This window comes from Loxodonta africana, chromosome 6, assembly GCF_030014295.1.
Source record: "Loxodonta africana isolate mLoxAfr1 chromosome 6, mLoxAfr1.hap2, whole genome shotgun sequence".
Taxonomy (NCBI): Eukaryota; Metazoa; Chordata; class Mammalia; order Proboscidea; family Elephantidae; genus Loxodonta; species Loxodonta africana.
Genome location: NC_087347.1, coordinates 4,767,478 through 4,782,758, shown reverse-complemented (window position 1 = coordinate 4,782,758; position 15,281 = coordinate 4,767,478). Strand labels below are relative to the sequence as shown.

Below are 15,281 nucleotides of genomic sequence, written 5' to 3'. Positions count from 1 at the left end.
AAACAGGGCCGCGAGATCTGTGCCCGCCCCCTCGGAGTGCCCTCTGCCAATCAGCGAGGCTAGAGCGTGCCGCCGCCAAGCCGCGCCCCGTCAGCGCACGCCGCTGTTCGCGGGTCAGGCTCCCAATAAAGTTCTTCGGCACTTTGAATTTTTTTTTTAAAGCGCCGGCTCAGACGGGACACCGCCGGAGAGAGCGGGCGAGTCCCCGCCCCGCAACTTCCGGTCCCGCCGCCCCGGAGCCGGCGCCGCCGTGAGGGGCCGCGTCTCTCCGCCGCCGCCGAGCGGGCCGGGCATGGTGTTGGGCCCCGGGCCGCCTCACCTGACTCGGGGTGCCCAGGTGAGGCCGCCGGCTCTTCGGGGAGGGCGCAGGGCGCGCCGGCCGGGCCCCCGGGCTCGCGCCGGGCCGCCTCGGGCCGCGCTCCTCCGGTCGGGCGCGGGCGGGCCGGGGCCCCGGGCTGCGAGGCCCCGCTGGTGGACGGGCCGGGCGGGGTGGCCCCGCGGGCAGGGGGCACTTCAGGGACAGGCACCGCCCCGAGCCCCGCCGGGCCGGCCTGTGCGGCGCTGCACCCCTACCCGGCCCGCGCCCCTGCTGGGGGCCGCCGGCTCCAATTCCCGGGAAGGGACGGGGGGCCGCGCCCGCACCCGAGGTCACGGCTCCCGAGTGGCCGCAGGCCGTGGATTGCTGTGGGAGTCGCGCTAGGCCCTGGGAGCAGTGAGCCCGGGCTGGGGGTGGTCGTGAGCACCCCTTCCAGCTTACCTGCAGTGGGAAGGATGGAGGGAGGGACCCAGGGGCGCTTCCCACAATTGGGGGCGCCAAGGTCAGTGTGGAAATTTTCCCCGGGAAGGGCGAGGATCAGGGAGGACATCTTGGAAGGATTAGTGAGTCCACGTCCGGGATTCTGGGTCCGGTTCCGCTGGTGTGTGTGATCTTGGGCGTGGCCCTCCCCTCCCTGGGCTCAGTTTCCTTGCAGCCTGCCCAGTTGTACCTATGCCCTTCTGTGCTCATTCCCTCCTGCGCCCAAGTGGGATCAGGATGGATTGGAGTCGCCGAGAAGGCTTCTTGGAGGAGGAGATGCTAGGATCTGGGTGGAGACTCCGTGGAAGGGATGGTGAAGGGAAGGGGGCCATTGCAGTCCTGGGTGTCAGGAGGAACAGAACTTTCCAGAAATGAGCAGGGTGTGGGGGAACCGTGTGGAGGCTGGCCTACTTGGTGCAGAGGATTCTTGGTGTGGGGAGGGGGTCGAAGGTCTGGGATCCCGCACAGGTAAGGGGAAGGGGCAGGTGGGAGAGATGTCTGGAGGCAGAAGTCCCCAGGCTTGTAGTGTGGGGCTTGATGACCCCCACCTGGGCATAGGTGCCATTAATATAGTAGAGGAAACAGGAGGGGGCAGGTTTATTACTGAAAATAAATGGGGCTGGACTCCAAAGGTTGGCCATCCAACCTGGGGGAACCACTACCGGGTGGGAGGTTCCTCGGCACTGCATTCAGAAGGAGGATGGGGTGTGGATTCTTGGTGGCTTGTCTGGCCTCTTTGGTTGGACAAGTCGAGTGTTCTCTGCAGTTCATCCTTTAACGGATTGGGACTTCTCAAGAGCAGAAGGAATGTCAGTGAAAGTTCTGCACACCTCCAATTGACTGGCCCCTGGTGTCCCTGCATAGGTGGCATGGCCTGATTTTGCCACTGCACACACTAATGCTGAGCTCGTAAAGTGGCACAGAATCCTCGTCTTTGAACAGTCTGAAAGCAAGTCGCACCCAGAGGAGGAACTTCAGTGGGCAAAATGGCAACTTGTGGAATTTAGAGCCTGAGAATGCTGTATTCAAAGTAGCTGATGTTTTACTGAAAATGTGGCCTCGGTCAGGGTCATTTGCAGTAAAGGGGAAGTTTAGTTTTAAACCAGATTCTTGAGATATGAAACCTATCGAAGAAGAAAAGAGAATTCTGAAGCACCTGCAAATATCCCACTAACCCCTGACAGTGTGAATAATTATTTTTGCCCAGATCCCTTTGTATAGATTTAAGACAACAACTGTGGAAACATTCCCAAATTATACCTTTGATTTATCCCTAAAGTGGAATGTGAGAATGATACAAATAATGGAGAAATAGATGGCCATTGTATATTTGATTTCCTAGACTGTTAGGGAAACAAGTCTCCCATTATCTTCTGTGGAAAAGAAAACATCAGTGTTTATTTTCTTTCTACCTTGCACAGTCAGTGTTTTATTAAAGGCCACAAATAAGTCAGGAACCTGACCTTTTCTGGGGTAAGTGTGGGGCATTGCCTGCAGAGAACTGTGGGGTTGTACCAAAAATCTGTTGCCATCAAGTCGATTCTGACTCATAGGGACACTGGGACAGAGTAGAACTGCCCCATAGGTTTCCAAGGCAGTAATCTTTAGGGAAGCAGACTGCCACATCTTTATCCTGCGGGGTAGCTAGGGGGTTCCAGCCGCTGACCTTTTTGTTCAGCAGCCGAGTGCTTAACCACTGCACCACCAGGGCTTCTTTGTGGGGTGGTAAACCAAATAACAAACAAAGCTGTTGCCATCTCGTTGATTCCGATTCATAGTGACCTTATAGGACAGAATAGAACTGCCCCATAGGATTTCCAAAGAGCACCTGGTAGATTTGAACTGCTGACATAATGGTTAGCAGCTGAGTTCTTAACCACTGCACCACCAGGGATCCCGTGGGGGTAGTAACCAAGAAAAAACAGACCCGCTGCTGTTGAGTCAACTACGACTCATAGCAATCCTATAGAACAAAGTAGAACTGCCCCATAGAATTTCCCAGGAGCACCTGGTGGATTCGAACTGCCGGCGTTTTGGTTAGCAGCCATAGCGGTTAACCACTACGCCACCAGGGTTTCCGTGGGGTGGTAAAACCAAAACCCACTGCCGTCAAGTTGATTGACTCATAGCGACCCTATAGGACAGAGTAGAACTGCCCCATAGAGTTTCCAAGGAGCGCCTGGCGGATTTGAACTGTGGACCTCACGGTCAGCAGCCGTAGCTGTTAACCACTACGCCACCAGGTTTTCCGTGGGGTGGTAGGAGGGTGTAAAAAGGAATTCAGAACGGTCCACAGACTGCAGTACCACAGAAGAATTTTCCTGGTGCTGAGCCTTTCTTTCTGTGGGGTGGCTGCTTCAGTGCAGATCCCTGGGAAGCCCAGCATGGACAGGCATGTGCCTTGGCCCTTGCTCTTCCACCGGCTGTGTATTATGATACTGCCTACGTGCTTTCCACATGCTTTTGTCATGTTTTTTATTTTTTGCTGGATTTGCATTGCCGAGGTCAGCCAGAGGATAAAAGCCAAGTGGACTTTGTGTGGTGAATGGTGCGTCTAGCTGACCATCCAGCTGACCCTCGGGAGAGGATGTATATCTTGGCCCACTATCAGGCGACCTGACCACGTGGCAGGACTGAGGTGCTCAAGTCAGGCCTGTGGCCATGACTTGGCTAGGGAGGCGGACGTGCTTTGTGACCCAGATCTGCTTACGGGGTTCCTGACAGGATCATTTCAGGTGGGGACGGAGCAGGAGCTGGGCTCTCCACAGTTGTCCTCTGGTAGCTGTGGGCAGGGGCCACACAGGTGTTCCTGCCTCTCTCCTCCCCCTGTGTGAAATGACCCCGTCAGGAGAGCCAGTAGCTCCCTCGCCCAGGGAGGAGCTTGGAAGATGTGTGTGTTTCTGGGCTGCGGTCCATGTCTCTGTGTAGATCTGTGAGGAGATGGCAGCTGGAACAAGGACACTAGTGTTGGGTTTTTCACATTTTTGTCAACTTTATCGAGGTATAATTGAAGTACACTAAAGAGCATGTATTTAAAGAATACAATTGGAACAGTTTTGATGTCTGTCTACACCCCTGAAACACTGTCATACTGAAGATGGAAGTATTTCCATCATCCCCAGGAGGGACACCAGTGTTTATGGGGTGGCTTCTGTCAGCTGAGTGGCCTTGGACACCCACTTTCTGGGCCGCCATTGTCCAGAGTTCACAGCTGTGAAGTGGAGTGGGAATGAGGAGTAGAGGTCCTGCCCAGCTGTGGAATTTGAGGACCCTGGTTTGCCACAGCCTTTATTAAAGAAAGGAGGAAGATGAAGCATTGCGGTCCCCGAGTTCCCCAAGAGGGCACTGTGTCCCTCAGTCTGTGGTGGGAGAATGGACTGCAGGGTGACAGCAGGATCACCGGAGACAATGGTGGACTGTGCGGACCCCTTGGGGTAGTGGCACACTGGTCAAGGTGCTCCGGGGACTCCCCTAGACCGTGTGCCCCATGGGGTTTTGTCACCATTGCTTCCCGGGCCTGGCACACGCCTGGCACCTAGTGGGTTCCCAGCAAATATTTGCTAAATGCGTGACTCTCTCTTGTTTAAATTTTAATTTGTACTTTAAAAAATCCAACCTATAGAGAATGGAGTAGAGATCACCCAAATTCGTTATGAAGTTATCCGGTCTTAATATTGCACCTGGGATGTATGGGAGAAAAGCTTTTTAAACCTGTACATTTTTCTGAACGTCGGTGTCTAGAGACATGCCATTGACACCATGCTTATTCCTGTTTTCAGGGTAAAGGCAGCAGTGATGCTAACTCTGGCAAGCAAATTGAAGCGGGATGACGGTCTCAGAGGGCCCCGCTCCTCAGCCACAGCTTCCGACTCCACCCGGAGGGTGTCTGTGAGAGACAAGCTGCTCGTCAAAGGTAATGACGTGCACGTGGGCTGCCACAGAGCTGAGTTAACTTTGAGTAGAAGCTCTGTTGGATGTGAAGCAGCCTGTGGCTGAATAGAGTATCTGTTTGAAAATTTTTAAAAATCTAACCACGGAAGGCCTTGGTGCTGTGCAGACACTGAGAACGTGAATGGCAAGGAAATGGTAGTAGAAACCAGAGTGTCTTGTACACTCGGAGTGTCCTTTATGGGGTCTACCGGCATGCTAGCGCCAAGAACAAGGCCCTGGGAGTCAGCAGGCCCAGGCGTGTTTGGTGCTGTCTCACGCGATTGGGCGTGAGAGTGTGTGCATGTGTGAGTGTGAGTATGAGAGTGAGAGAGAGTGTATGCACACGTGTGAGTGTGAGAGAGAGAGAGAGTGTGTGTGTGTGTGTGTGTGTGTACCATCTCTTCCTGACTTCTCAGAACCATAGTTTCCTGTCCATAAAGGGAGGGGGTTGAATTAAAAAAACAAAAATCCAAACCATTCTGACTCATAGCGACCCTGTAGGACAGAGTAGAACTGCCCCATAGGGTTTCCAAGGAGCACCTGATGGATTCAAACTGCTGACCTTTTGGTGAGCAGCCACAGCACTTAACCACTACGCCACGAGGGGGGTTGCTATAGGGTCGCCATGAATTGGAATCGACTGGTCAGCAACAGGGTGTTTTTTGTTTTTGTTTTTTTTTGGTTTAAGATCCTTAGGGAACACATTTTATTCAGGTCAAAAGCCGAAGGACAGCCTTGTGCAAACTTAGTTCTCTTCAAGGAATTAACAGCTGACCAGCACCCTGGAGCTGTAGCCATGTAGCTCTCCGTGCTGATTGAGGGCTGTATCGTTGGGGAGGGTTCAGCAGATGTGTGTGTGAAAATGCGTGCCTTTGTGTGTTCGTATACATTTTGCGTTTACTCATTTCCTAGGGTGACAAAGACTCCAAAACATAAAGCAGTTCCTGACCTTTGGGGGCTTATAATTTGCAGTACTTTTATTTTACAACATGTGTTTATACTTCTTACATGTATTAAAAAAAAAAACAAAACCCAAACCCAGTGCCGTCGAGTTGTTTCTAACCCATAGCGACCCTATAAGGCGGAGTAGAACTGCCCCATCCATAGAGTTTCCAAGGAGCACCTGGCGGATTCGAACTGCCAACCCTTTGGTTAGCAGCCATAGCACTTAACCACTACGCCACCAGGGTTTCCTCTTAAGAATATAGCAACTAGAAAACCAGGAAGGGTTCAGTTGTTTGTTACAACTGCCTGTCTTCAGTTTTATTAGGTAACAATTTGGGGATTGCCGATGTTTGTCTGTCTTGAAGTGCATCTTCTGACAGGAGAGCTTGTGTATTAGAAACAGTGTGTTCGGCTTTCCTAGAAGAGAACCACTGCTAAGCCTGGGAAGGAAAGGGAACAGGAAGGGTTTGGCTGGTGAGACAGGACATGTATTCTGCCTTATTCTCCTCCTGCCTGAGGGTCTTGACTTGGCTCTGGGAAAAAGTAGCCTGGTGACTGATAGGTTAAAGGTGGAGTGTAAGAATGGCACTGGGGGAGGAGGGGCATCTGACCTCTTCTAATTTCAGACGGGGGAGGAGAGAGAAACAGCCTTAGCTAAAGGCTGATGGCTGTGAGGTAGAGCTCAGACACACCTCCACCCTCCAACCTGTACCTGTTCTGACAGCAGCTGTCCCTCCCATGGCGCTCTGCTTTTCTACTGTGTTTGATATTTCATTGCAGCGGCCACACAACTCACAGATGATACTCACGATTACAAGGTTTACTAGGGAAGTAACAGCTTACGGTTCAGGATCAGGAGTGGCTCAAGATACAGTTCTTTGATCAGGACAGCTTTTTCTTAGCGGTGCCCGCAGGCAGACCTCTTTCTGATCCTCGGCCCCTCGGCCCCTGCCCTGCTTAGGCAAGTGTTAAAAAGGTCTTTAGCTCCACCAGTAAATGCTCAAAGGCAGTCCACTGTGCCAGCGAGTTTCAATCAACAGGTACTCAGATCTCTGGTCCGTAGGTCAGCACACCCACTGTAGCCACCTTGCTCCGTGGGCTGAGAAGCCCACCATGCCATCTCATGAATGTCTCCTGGTTTTGCTGTCATTGTTCTCTGTTGCTGCTTCTCAACATCTTGTGCTGTTTCCGGTGTTACAGTTCTCTTTTGGGTCTAGGAGGTTCTCAGCACAGGGGCACAAGTCCAAAGGAAGAGTTCCCAGCCTGACTCTTCTTCATGGTAGTGAAGTGCCCTCTTTCTGCCTCTTCGATGGCTCATTTAAGCCTAACGGGATGCCAAAACTGACCAGTTCCCTTGTTAGGGTTCCATACACCTTACTTGTGTGGCCCTACCCCGGCAAGGTTGCCGTGCACCGTATTTGCATTATTAGCAAGCTGTCTGTTATGGATTGAATTGTGTCCCCCAAAATTGTGTGTCAACTTGGCTAGGCCGTGATTTCCAGTATTGTGTGATTGTTCAGCATCTTGCCATCTGATATGATTTTCCTATGTGCTGTAAATCCTATCTCTATTATGTTAATGAGGTGGGATTAGCGGCGGTTATGTTAATAAGGCAGGACTCAATCTACAGGATTAGGTTGTGTTTTAAGTCAATCCCTTTTGAGATATAAAACAGAGAAGTGAGCAGAGAGACGGGGACCTCATACCACCAAGAAACGAGCCAGGAGCATAGCGCATCCTTTGGACCCAGAGTCCCTGTGCTGAGAAGCTCCTCAACCAGGCAAGGTTGATGACAAGGACCTTCCCCCAGAGCCAGCAGAGAGAGAAAACCTCCTCCCGAAGCTGGCACCCTAAATTCAGACTTCTAGCCTCCTGGACTATGAGAGAATAAATTTCTCTTTGGTAAAGCCATCCACTTCTGCTGTTTCTGTTACAGCAGCACTAGATGACTAAAACACTGTCCGATCCCATTGGTAGGCCACAAGTACCTTATTTGCATAGTCCCACCCAGTCATTGGGGGGTTATAAGATCATGGCGAGAAAGGCCATACAAAATCATCTGTCGCACTGCATGGAGCGTGAGGAGTTTTTATCTCCTAAGGCGGTGAGAACAGCAGGTTGTATTCAGAGTCTGTTACAGGAGCTGCAGAGGGTGGAGGGTGGGATCTAGGCTGGAGGTCCTTGCTTGGGTGGGCATGATAGGACTTGCCTCCCTGCAGATTCTGGCTTCAAGGGTGCTATCTGCCGAGGAAGCCAGGAGCCAAACGAGCCAGGCCAAGGGGTTTGAGAGGTGTATTGTTGCAGTCCTGCGAGGGGCAGTGTTTTCAGTGCCTGGGGAGGTGCAGTGTGGAAGGCCCAGCCTATAGACTAACTCAGGTTCTGGCTGGGCCATCCATGGCCGCCTTCACCCTGTCATCAGAATGGTTGACCGCAGCTGTGGTCCACTGAGCACTGAGGGCCAGGCCCCCTGGTGGACACTTCATGGGGATGATGCTTGTTTGACCTTTGCAAAGCCTTACCAGCTGGGTGGTGTCGTCTCAGCTGACTGAGACTCAGAGAGGTTAAGAAATATGCCAGGTTGCAGCTCTTTTGCAGTATGAAAGGCAGACCCACATAGAGGTGAGGAGTAGGCTCTGGGGAGCAGACCCAGCAAGCAGAAGCCTAGTGAGCTGAACAGAAGTGAGGGTGGGAGAAGGAGAATTCAGGAGCCAGTCTGAGGTGCCATTATATTCACCTGGGTGCAGTCAGTGGCTCTGGAGCCTGACCCAGCCCAGCCCATTGAGGCCCACCAAGCTGGAGCCCACCCCAGCCCTGGGGACAGGAGATGGCTTTGGCTGGGTTCACAGTGCCCAGCTGAGGTTCTTTGACCTTGGCAGACTCTTGAAGGAGAGGTGCAGAACAACACGTGACCCCATTGTCATCCTCCGCAGGGCGCTGGTGATTGTCACATTTCCGGGGCTGTCTCCGGGGCCCACAGTGCTTGCAGTCGATGGGGGGCCTGTGGGCAGTAGCGCCCTGTACCACCCTTGACGTGGCCTCCTGCTGCCTCTGTCTTCCTTGAGGGCTCCTGGGTGGGGCGGGGCAGGGCTGGCCGAGTGGTGAGTAGTTTGGGCTTGTGGTAGAGGGTGGTGAAGGACAAGAGTGGGCCTGACCTGAGAGCCAGTTCGTGAACAAAGGGTGTGTGATGAGAAGGCTCTGATGATTGACGTGTCCCCACCTAGAGATGCCCCCACCCCTCCTTTGCCTGGCTTCGTTGGGGGCAGTCACTGACCCCACGTGCACAGCCGGGTGTGGTGGCCTTCTTTCCTCTGGGGTTTGCTGTTGGTGGACGTGGTACTCTCTATAGAGTGTGGTGGGTCCAGGCTGTCGCGGGGCATGGCATGTGGTCTTGGTGGAAACGTGGGGGTGGAGGTATTTGGTCACATTCTGGAGTCTGGAGTTTTGCGGTCTTACTGGGCAGTAGGCAGGTGAATTATGACCTGTCGAGTAGAGAATGCTAGAAAGTAGATTGGGCCTCCATAATAGTTTTGGCCAGCCTGCCAAGCAGAAGCCTCCCAGAGGCTGTCGCTTCTGTCCCACGAAGGGGGTCTGCTATGCAGGGTCGCCAGTAAGAAGTAACCTTGGCAATGGTACAGCTACTTTGGAAATCGATTTGGCGCTTCCTTAAAAATCTAGAAATAGAACTACCATACGATCCAGCAATCCTACTCCTCAGAATATATCCTAGAGAAATAAGAGCCTTTACATGAACAGATATATGCACACCCATGTTATTGCAGCACTATTTACAATAGCAAAAAGATGGAAGCAACCGAGGTGCCCATCAATGGATGAATGGGTAAATAAATTATGGTATATTCACACAATGAGATACTACACATTGATAAAGAACAGTGATAAATCTGTGAAACATTTCATAACATGGAGGAACCTGGAAGGCATTACGCTGAGTGAAATTAGTCAGTTGCAAAAGGACAAATATTGTATAAGACCACACTATTATAAGAACTTGAGAAATAGTCTAAACTGAGAAGAAAACATTCTTTTGTGGTTACAAGAGGGGGGAGAGAGGGAGGGTGGGAGAAGGGCATTCACTAATAGTAGATAAGAACTACTTTAGGCGAAGGGAAAGACAACACACAATACAGGACAGGTCAGCACAATTGGACTAAACCAAAAGCCAAGAAGTTTCCTGAATAAACTGAATGGCCAGCATAGCAGGGGCAGGGGTTTGGGGACCATGGTTTCAGGGGACACCTAAGTCAATTGGCATAATAAAATCTATTAAGAAAACATTCTGCATCGCACTTTGAACAGTGACGTCTGAGGTCTTAAATACTAGCAAGCAGCCATCTAAGATGCATCATCTGGTCTCAACCCACCTGGATCAAAGGAGAATGAAGAACACCACAGACACAAGGTGATTACGAGCCCAAGAGACAGAAAGGGCCACATGAACCAGAGTCTACATCATCCTGAGACCAGAAGAACTGGATGGTGCCCGGCTACAGCCAATGACTGCCCTGACAGGGATCACAACAGAGAACCCCTGAGAGAGCAGGAGAGCAGTGGGATGCAGACCCCAAATTCTCATAAAAAGACCAGACTTTAATGTTCTGACTGAGACTAGAAGGACCGCGGTGGTCATGGCCCCCAGACCTTCTCTTGGCCCAGGACAGGAACCATTCCTGAAGCCAACTCTTCAGACATGGGTTGGACTGGACGATGGGTTGGAGAGGGATGCTGGTGAGGAGTGAGCTTCTTGGATCAGGTGGACACTTGAGACTATGTTGGCATCTCCTGCCTGGAGGGGAGATAAGAGGGTAGAGGAGGTTAGAAGCTGGCGAAATGGACATGAAAAGAGAGAGTGGGCTGTCTCATTAGGGGGAGAGTAATTAGGAGTATGTAGCAAGGTGTATATAAGTTTTTGTGTGAGAGACTGACTTGATTAGTAAACTTTCACTTAAAGCACAATAAAAATTATTAAAAAAAAAAAAGTAGTCTTGGCCGGCACTGGGGTGGCAGGGGGAGGGCAAGAGTGGGCAGAGGGAGAAACTGGACTGCAGTGACCGCCCAATGAGCTGTCCCCAGTCAGGCGAGATGGCTGGGCCTTGCTCAGTCATCCAGTGTGGGAGGGGTGTGGCCCTGGGCAGGGAGGTCAGGCAGCCCAAGCATTCCCGGAAAGGGCTGAGAGTGGAAGGCCGGCCGTGGCAACCCTGGTTTGAGGGTCCCTGAGTGGTGCCTTTCTCGTCATGTGTGGGTGCTGAGATCCCAGAGGGAAGACTGCAAAGGGGAACCAGCAGAAATGTCATTTTGCGACCTGCCCACCACCCTGCTTGGCCTCCCGTGATGGGAGTCTGGCTTGGTGCAGATGGCCACAGCCGAGCTGACGGGGGTGCGGGAAGCTACGGGCAGGCAGGGGCAGGTGCCTGAGTTGGCCGCACAACCAACACTCTGTTCTCCTGATGTGGCGGCCCACTTCCCACAGGCACGGGAGGCTGCGGGCAGCTGTCCCGCATATACGCAAGGAAGTCCCACTGACGGATGGCTGCCAGGGTGAGTCCTCCCCTGTTTGAGGGGAGATTTAGCAGCCTATGCCGTGGGGGTGGGGGGGGGGCGCAGTAACTGTGGGAGACACAGACTGGGCTCAAGTCCATAGTGTCTGCGCCCAGGCTGGCAAGTGGGTGGTGAGGCTTCAGGCCCCCACTGTCAGCGATGCTGGTCTCTGCTGCAGGGGGCTGGGGCAGGTTTTAGGCTACAGCCTTACTCCTCTGCAGCTGGGAGCCCTGAGACTGGGCGGAGGTGGGGGCCGGACCCTGGCTCCACCAGGCTGGAACTGGAGAGTGGTTGTAGCTGCAGCACCGGGAGGGGGGAACAATGCCAGTGTTCTTGGGCAGGGCCAGGGGTGCTGTCTGCCCCAACCCCAGGACGTGCTGGGTCGGCTGGGAACGTACTGCCGTGTTTTCAGCCTCACTGGGCTCCCCACCGCCCAGAAAGCCCTCAGGGCAGGATTGCTCCCTTGTCCATCAGAAACGTGGCTGGGCTTTAATGGCTGTCCTGTCAGGGTGTCCAGAGATTTAGCAGCCTATAGCATGGCGGGGGCGGGGGGCGGTGGTGGTAACTGTGGGAGACGCAGACTGGGCTCAAGTCCGTAGTGTCTGCGCCCAGGCTGGCAAGTGGGTGGTGAGGCTTCAGGCCCCCACTGTCAGCGATGCTGGTCTCTGCTGCAGGGGGCTGGGGCAGGTTTTAGGCTACAGCCTTACTCCTCTGCAGCTGGGAGCTCTGAGACTGGGCAGAAGTGGGGGCTGCTGCCCTGTGGGCTAGGGGTCTCCCGGGTCAGGATCCTGTGAGTGGGTGCTAGGAGTGCAGAAGAGATGGGAGTTGAGGGCTTCAGTGCATGAAGACAGGCAGAAGGCTAGGTGGTAAGACAGGTCTGAGGGGGTATGGCTCAGCCCAGGGAAGTCAGAGTCTCCAGGGAAGTAGCTGCCACATCCCTTGGGTTGGAGCTGGCCCTTAATAAGAACCACCTTCATCTGTGAAGGACCGGTGGAATGCCTGGGTCCCCAACCAAGCAAGTGGGTACCACCCACGCTGCAGAGGACATTCCTGTGGAGCACTGCCCTGTGGCTGGCAGACTTACCCGTTCTCAGGCACTTCCCAAGCAGTGGTGTGTGCCACGCCCAGGGCTGGGGGCTGAGTGGCCCAGGAGGAAGGGGTTTGTAACGTGATATCTCAGCACAGTCATGTCCGCGTGGGCGCTGCAGCCTGGCCATCAGTGGATCAGTGGAGAAGGAGAATCATCTCATCTCTCAGAAGGAAGTTGTGTAGCCACAGAGTTGTGCAAGGTGCCAAGGGCCTTGCAGAAACGTGGGCGAGTGAGTGGTGCAGGCACTGGCATCTTGGGATGGGCAAGACTTTTAGCAGCTTAAAAATACCTGTCATTTCTTGCTATCTGACGGGTGGGGTCATATCCTTCGGGCGGGAAGGTTATGGGGGAGGAGCTGCCATACATGCAGCAGTTTGCATGTCCCTTGGCCATAGTCTCTGTGCACTTGTTCTAGGTTGATGCTGGTGTTGGTCGCTGTCATTTGGTAGCTCCCCAGGGAAGCACTGTGAGCCTACCTGGTGGTTTCAGCCTTTGCCCTGTGCTGAACCACAACACCAGGCATCTCTGTTGAGATCCTGTGCCCAGGGCCTTGCTCCTTGCCTGCATGAGCATGCAGTGACCCTTGGCTGTGGCAGTAGTAACAGGGCTGGCTCTGCAGGCTCTCTCCTGGCCCTGATCTGCCCTCCTGAGTGCCCTAAATGTTGAAACGCAGGAGAATACCTGTCTTTGGGGCTTAGCTCGTTTGTATTCCACAGAGCAGAATTTCTATTAGATTCACTTATTTAAACAGCTATATGTACACATTCACCGTGGCAGAAATGATGTACAGCAGTGTACTCTACCTGGGGAGGTAGCAAGCACTCAGAGCCTTTTTATTTAATTGGTCTGTGGCACCAGGATTTATTAAAACACAGCAGGGACTGGATTGTGGTGATGTATACACAGCTCCAAAATTTACTGAAAATCATTGAATTACACACCCAAAATGGGCCTACCTTATGGTATGCAGATTGTGCTTCAACAAGCTGTTAAAAAACAAAAACCCAGACTCTTCAGGTGGTTATAACATGCAGCCAGGGTGCAGTGGGCTGCCCGCCTATCGCCCTGCCAGCCGCCTCCTCCCCACTCCCAGCCCTGTAGGTGACAGGGCAGGTTCTGTTGCCCGTGCCTCCCGCCCCCACCATAGTTAACAGTCTTTAGCACAGGCCAGCGGCCTGGCTGTCCTTCTGTCCCCTGGATCTTGCCTTCTCCCCGTCCGTAACCACTAGACCGTCTCGAACATTTCACTTCCAGAATGCACTTGAATCCACAGGCATTCACCAGGCCCCTGGCACATCTCTTCTTTTGTTAGGTTTTTGGGAAGCTGGGTGATAGGAGTTCACGTGGTCCCCGGGGGACTTAGGCCAGTGCAGAGGCTGCATGGAGGCCGGCCACAGTTAGCCATGTAAGAGTAAAGATCTGTGTGATTGGTGTAAGAATAATAATAGTGAGCCGTCACAGGATCATAGTTTTGTTTTTAATGTACAACACTACCCTGCCAACAAGCCCAACTCCGGGCCTCCTTGTAGTCACAGCCATGGTCCTTTTCCAGTCTCGGTAAGAGGAGGGTCAGCTCTGACTGCCCTCTTGCCACGTCTAGCTTACCCGGAGTGAGAACGCGTCCCTGGCTAGCACACTGGGTATGCTGGCCCAGGAACAGGAACAGTGTTGGCCCTGGCCTGTTCCTAGCCCCTCCTCTGCCCTCTCCCCCTTTCTGGTGCCCTTTGCAAATACCTGCACCCTGGAGGTAATGTATGTAATCACCAGACCTGACTGCCCAGATTCTCGGTCACTGCACACAGATAGCTGAGGACCAAAGGCCTATGGCCTTCTCAGACCCTTAACCCCAAACAGAGCCATCTTCCAGCTTCCCCCAGCCTCCTCCCGGCTTTCAGCTCTGCACACGTTCTGGGCTGCATGTCTCCCCGTCCCGCCCTCCCAACCTCTGAAGAGATCCTCTGTACCTGCTGCATCCATATAGTGACCACCCATAGGCTTCTTGATGTTTCATCGTCTGCTGTCACTCCCTCCACTTGCTTCCCGCCGTTTTGAGGCCTTCAGCAGGGTCTGACCACAGCTGATAGCCTTTCTTAGCCCTTGTTCTCCTGGGACCGCTCTGTGCTCTTTGGCGGAATCTGTCTGTGTCACTCTGTTCCTGGGGGTCTCTCCTACTTCTCGGCCTGTCTCATCTCTAACTTTCCTGCCCCTTTCCTCTGCTTTCTACCTAGCCTCTTTTTCTGACCAGTCTCTCTCCTTGGTTGGGGTTGCCTATCTCATGACATCAAGTGACATCAGTCTTCCTGAGCTCCCTCACCTGGGGCTCCCCTACACTTCCACCTCAGCTCCAGCAGAGCATGTCACCTTCGGAATCACCTTAGAGCCCCTCATCCCACACCCTTCTGCCCACCTCCCAGTTGCCTGGTCCTCCCTGTCCTGTTTGCTTTTGGCATCCTGGCCTTCCTCTGTCCTGACGCGGCCCTCGCTGCCCGTCGGTCTCCTGGCCTCCAGCTTTGCTAACCCTTCCTGAAGCTGACCTCTTGCTCAGAAATCTCCGACGGCTCCCTATGACCGCTGAATGAAGTCTAGAATCCTTGCTGGCAAGGCTCTCTGCCATCCCGCCCTAGTTTCCAACCTTGTTTCCTGTCGCTCTACTCTGAGTTTTGTATCCTTTGTGCTGGCCACACTGTGCCTTCTGGTTTCTGTGCTTTTCTGTGTTCTCTGATTTTGCACATTGCTAATTTATCTGCTTGGATTGCCCCTTTTTCCACCCCTGCAAGTCTAAATCTACTTACTCTTTACATCTCTGAGGCACAGCCGACCTGCCTGCCCAGGGACGTCAGTGGTGCCTCTAATCTGACACCTCAGCTCTTTAGTAGTGGGATGGGGGAGGGGTTCAGGGCTCTATCCTGGCAGAATGGTGCTGTGCCTAAACACTGAATGAGTGACCGGTGGAAGAAGGACCTA

The 15,281-nt window shown here is 53.3% G+C and overlaps 1 protein-coding gene across 7 annotated transcripts in view; it reads left to right on the top strand.

The window, feature by feature from the left end:
- Nucleotides 1-216: 216 nt before the first annotated feature.
- Nucleotides 217-15,281, top strand: part of UBE2F (ubiquitin conjugating enzyme E2 F (putative)) — a 45,019-nt gene continuing 29,954 nt past the window's right edge. For all 7 annotated transcript variants that reach the window (XR_010322198.1, XR_010322200.1, XR_010322199.1 and 4 more), the window contains exons 1-2: nt 217-337; nt 4,576-4,709. Coding sequence is in view for 2 of the 7 variants with exons in the window: in XM_064286458.1 (XP_064142528.1) it covers nt 4,592-4,709 (118 nt within the window). In the remaining 5 variants the exon portion in view is untranslated. The remainder of the gene's footprint in view (nt 338-4,575; nt 4,710-15,281) is intronic.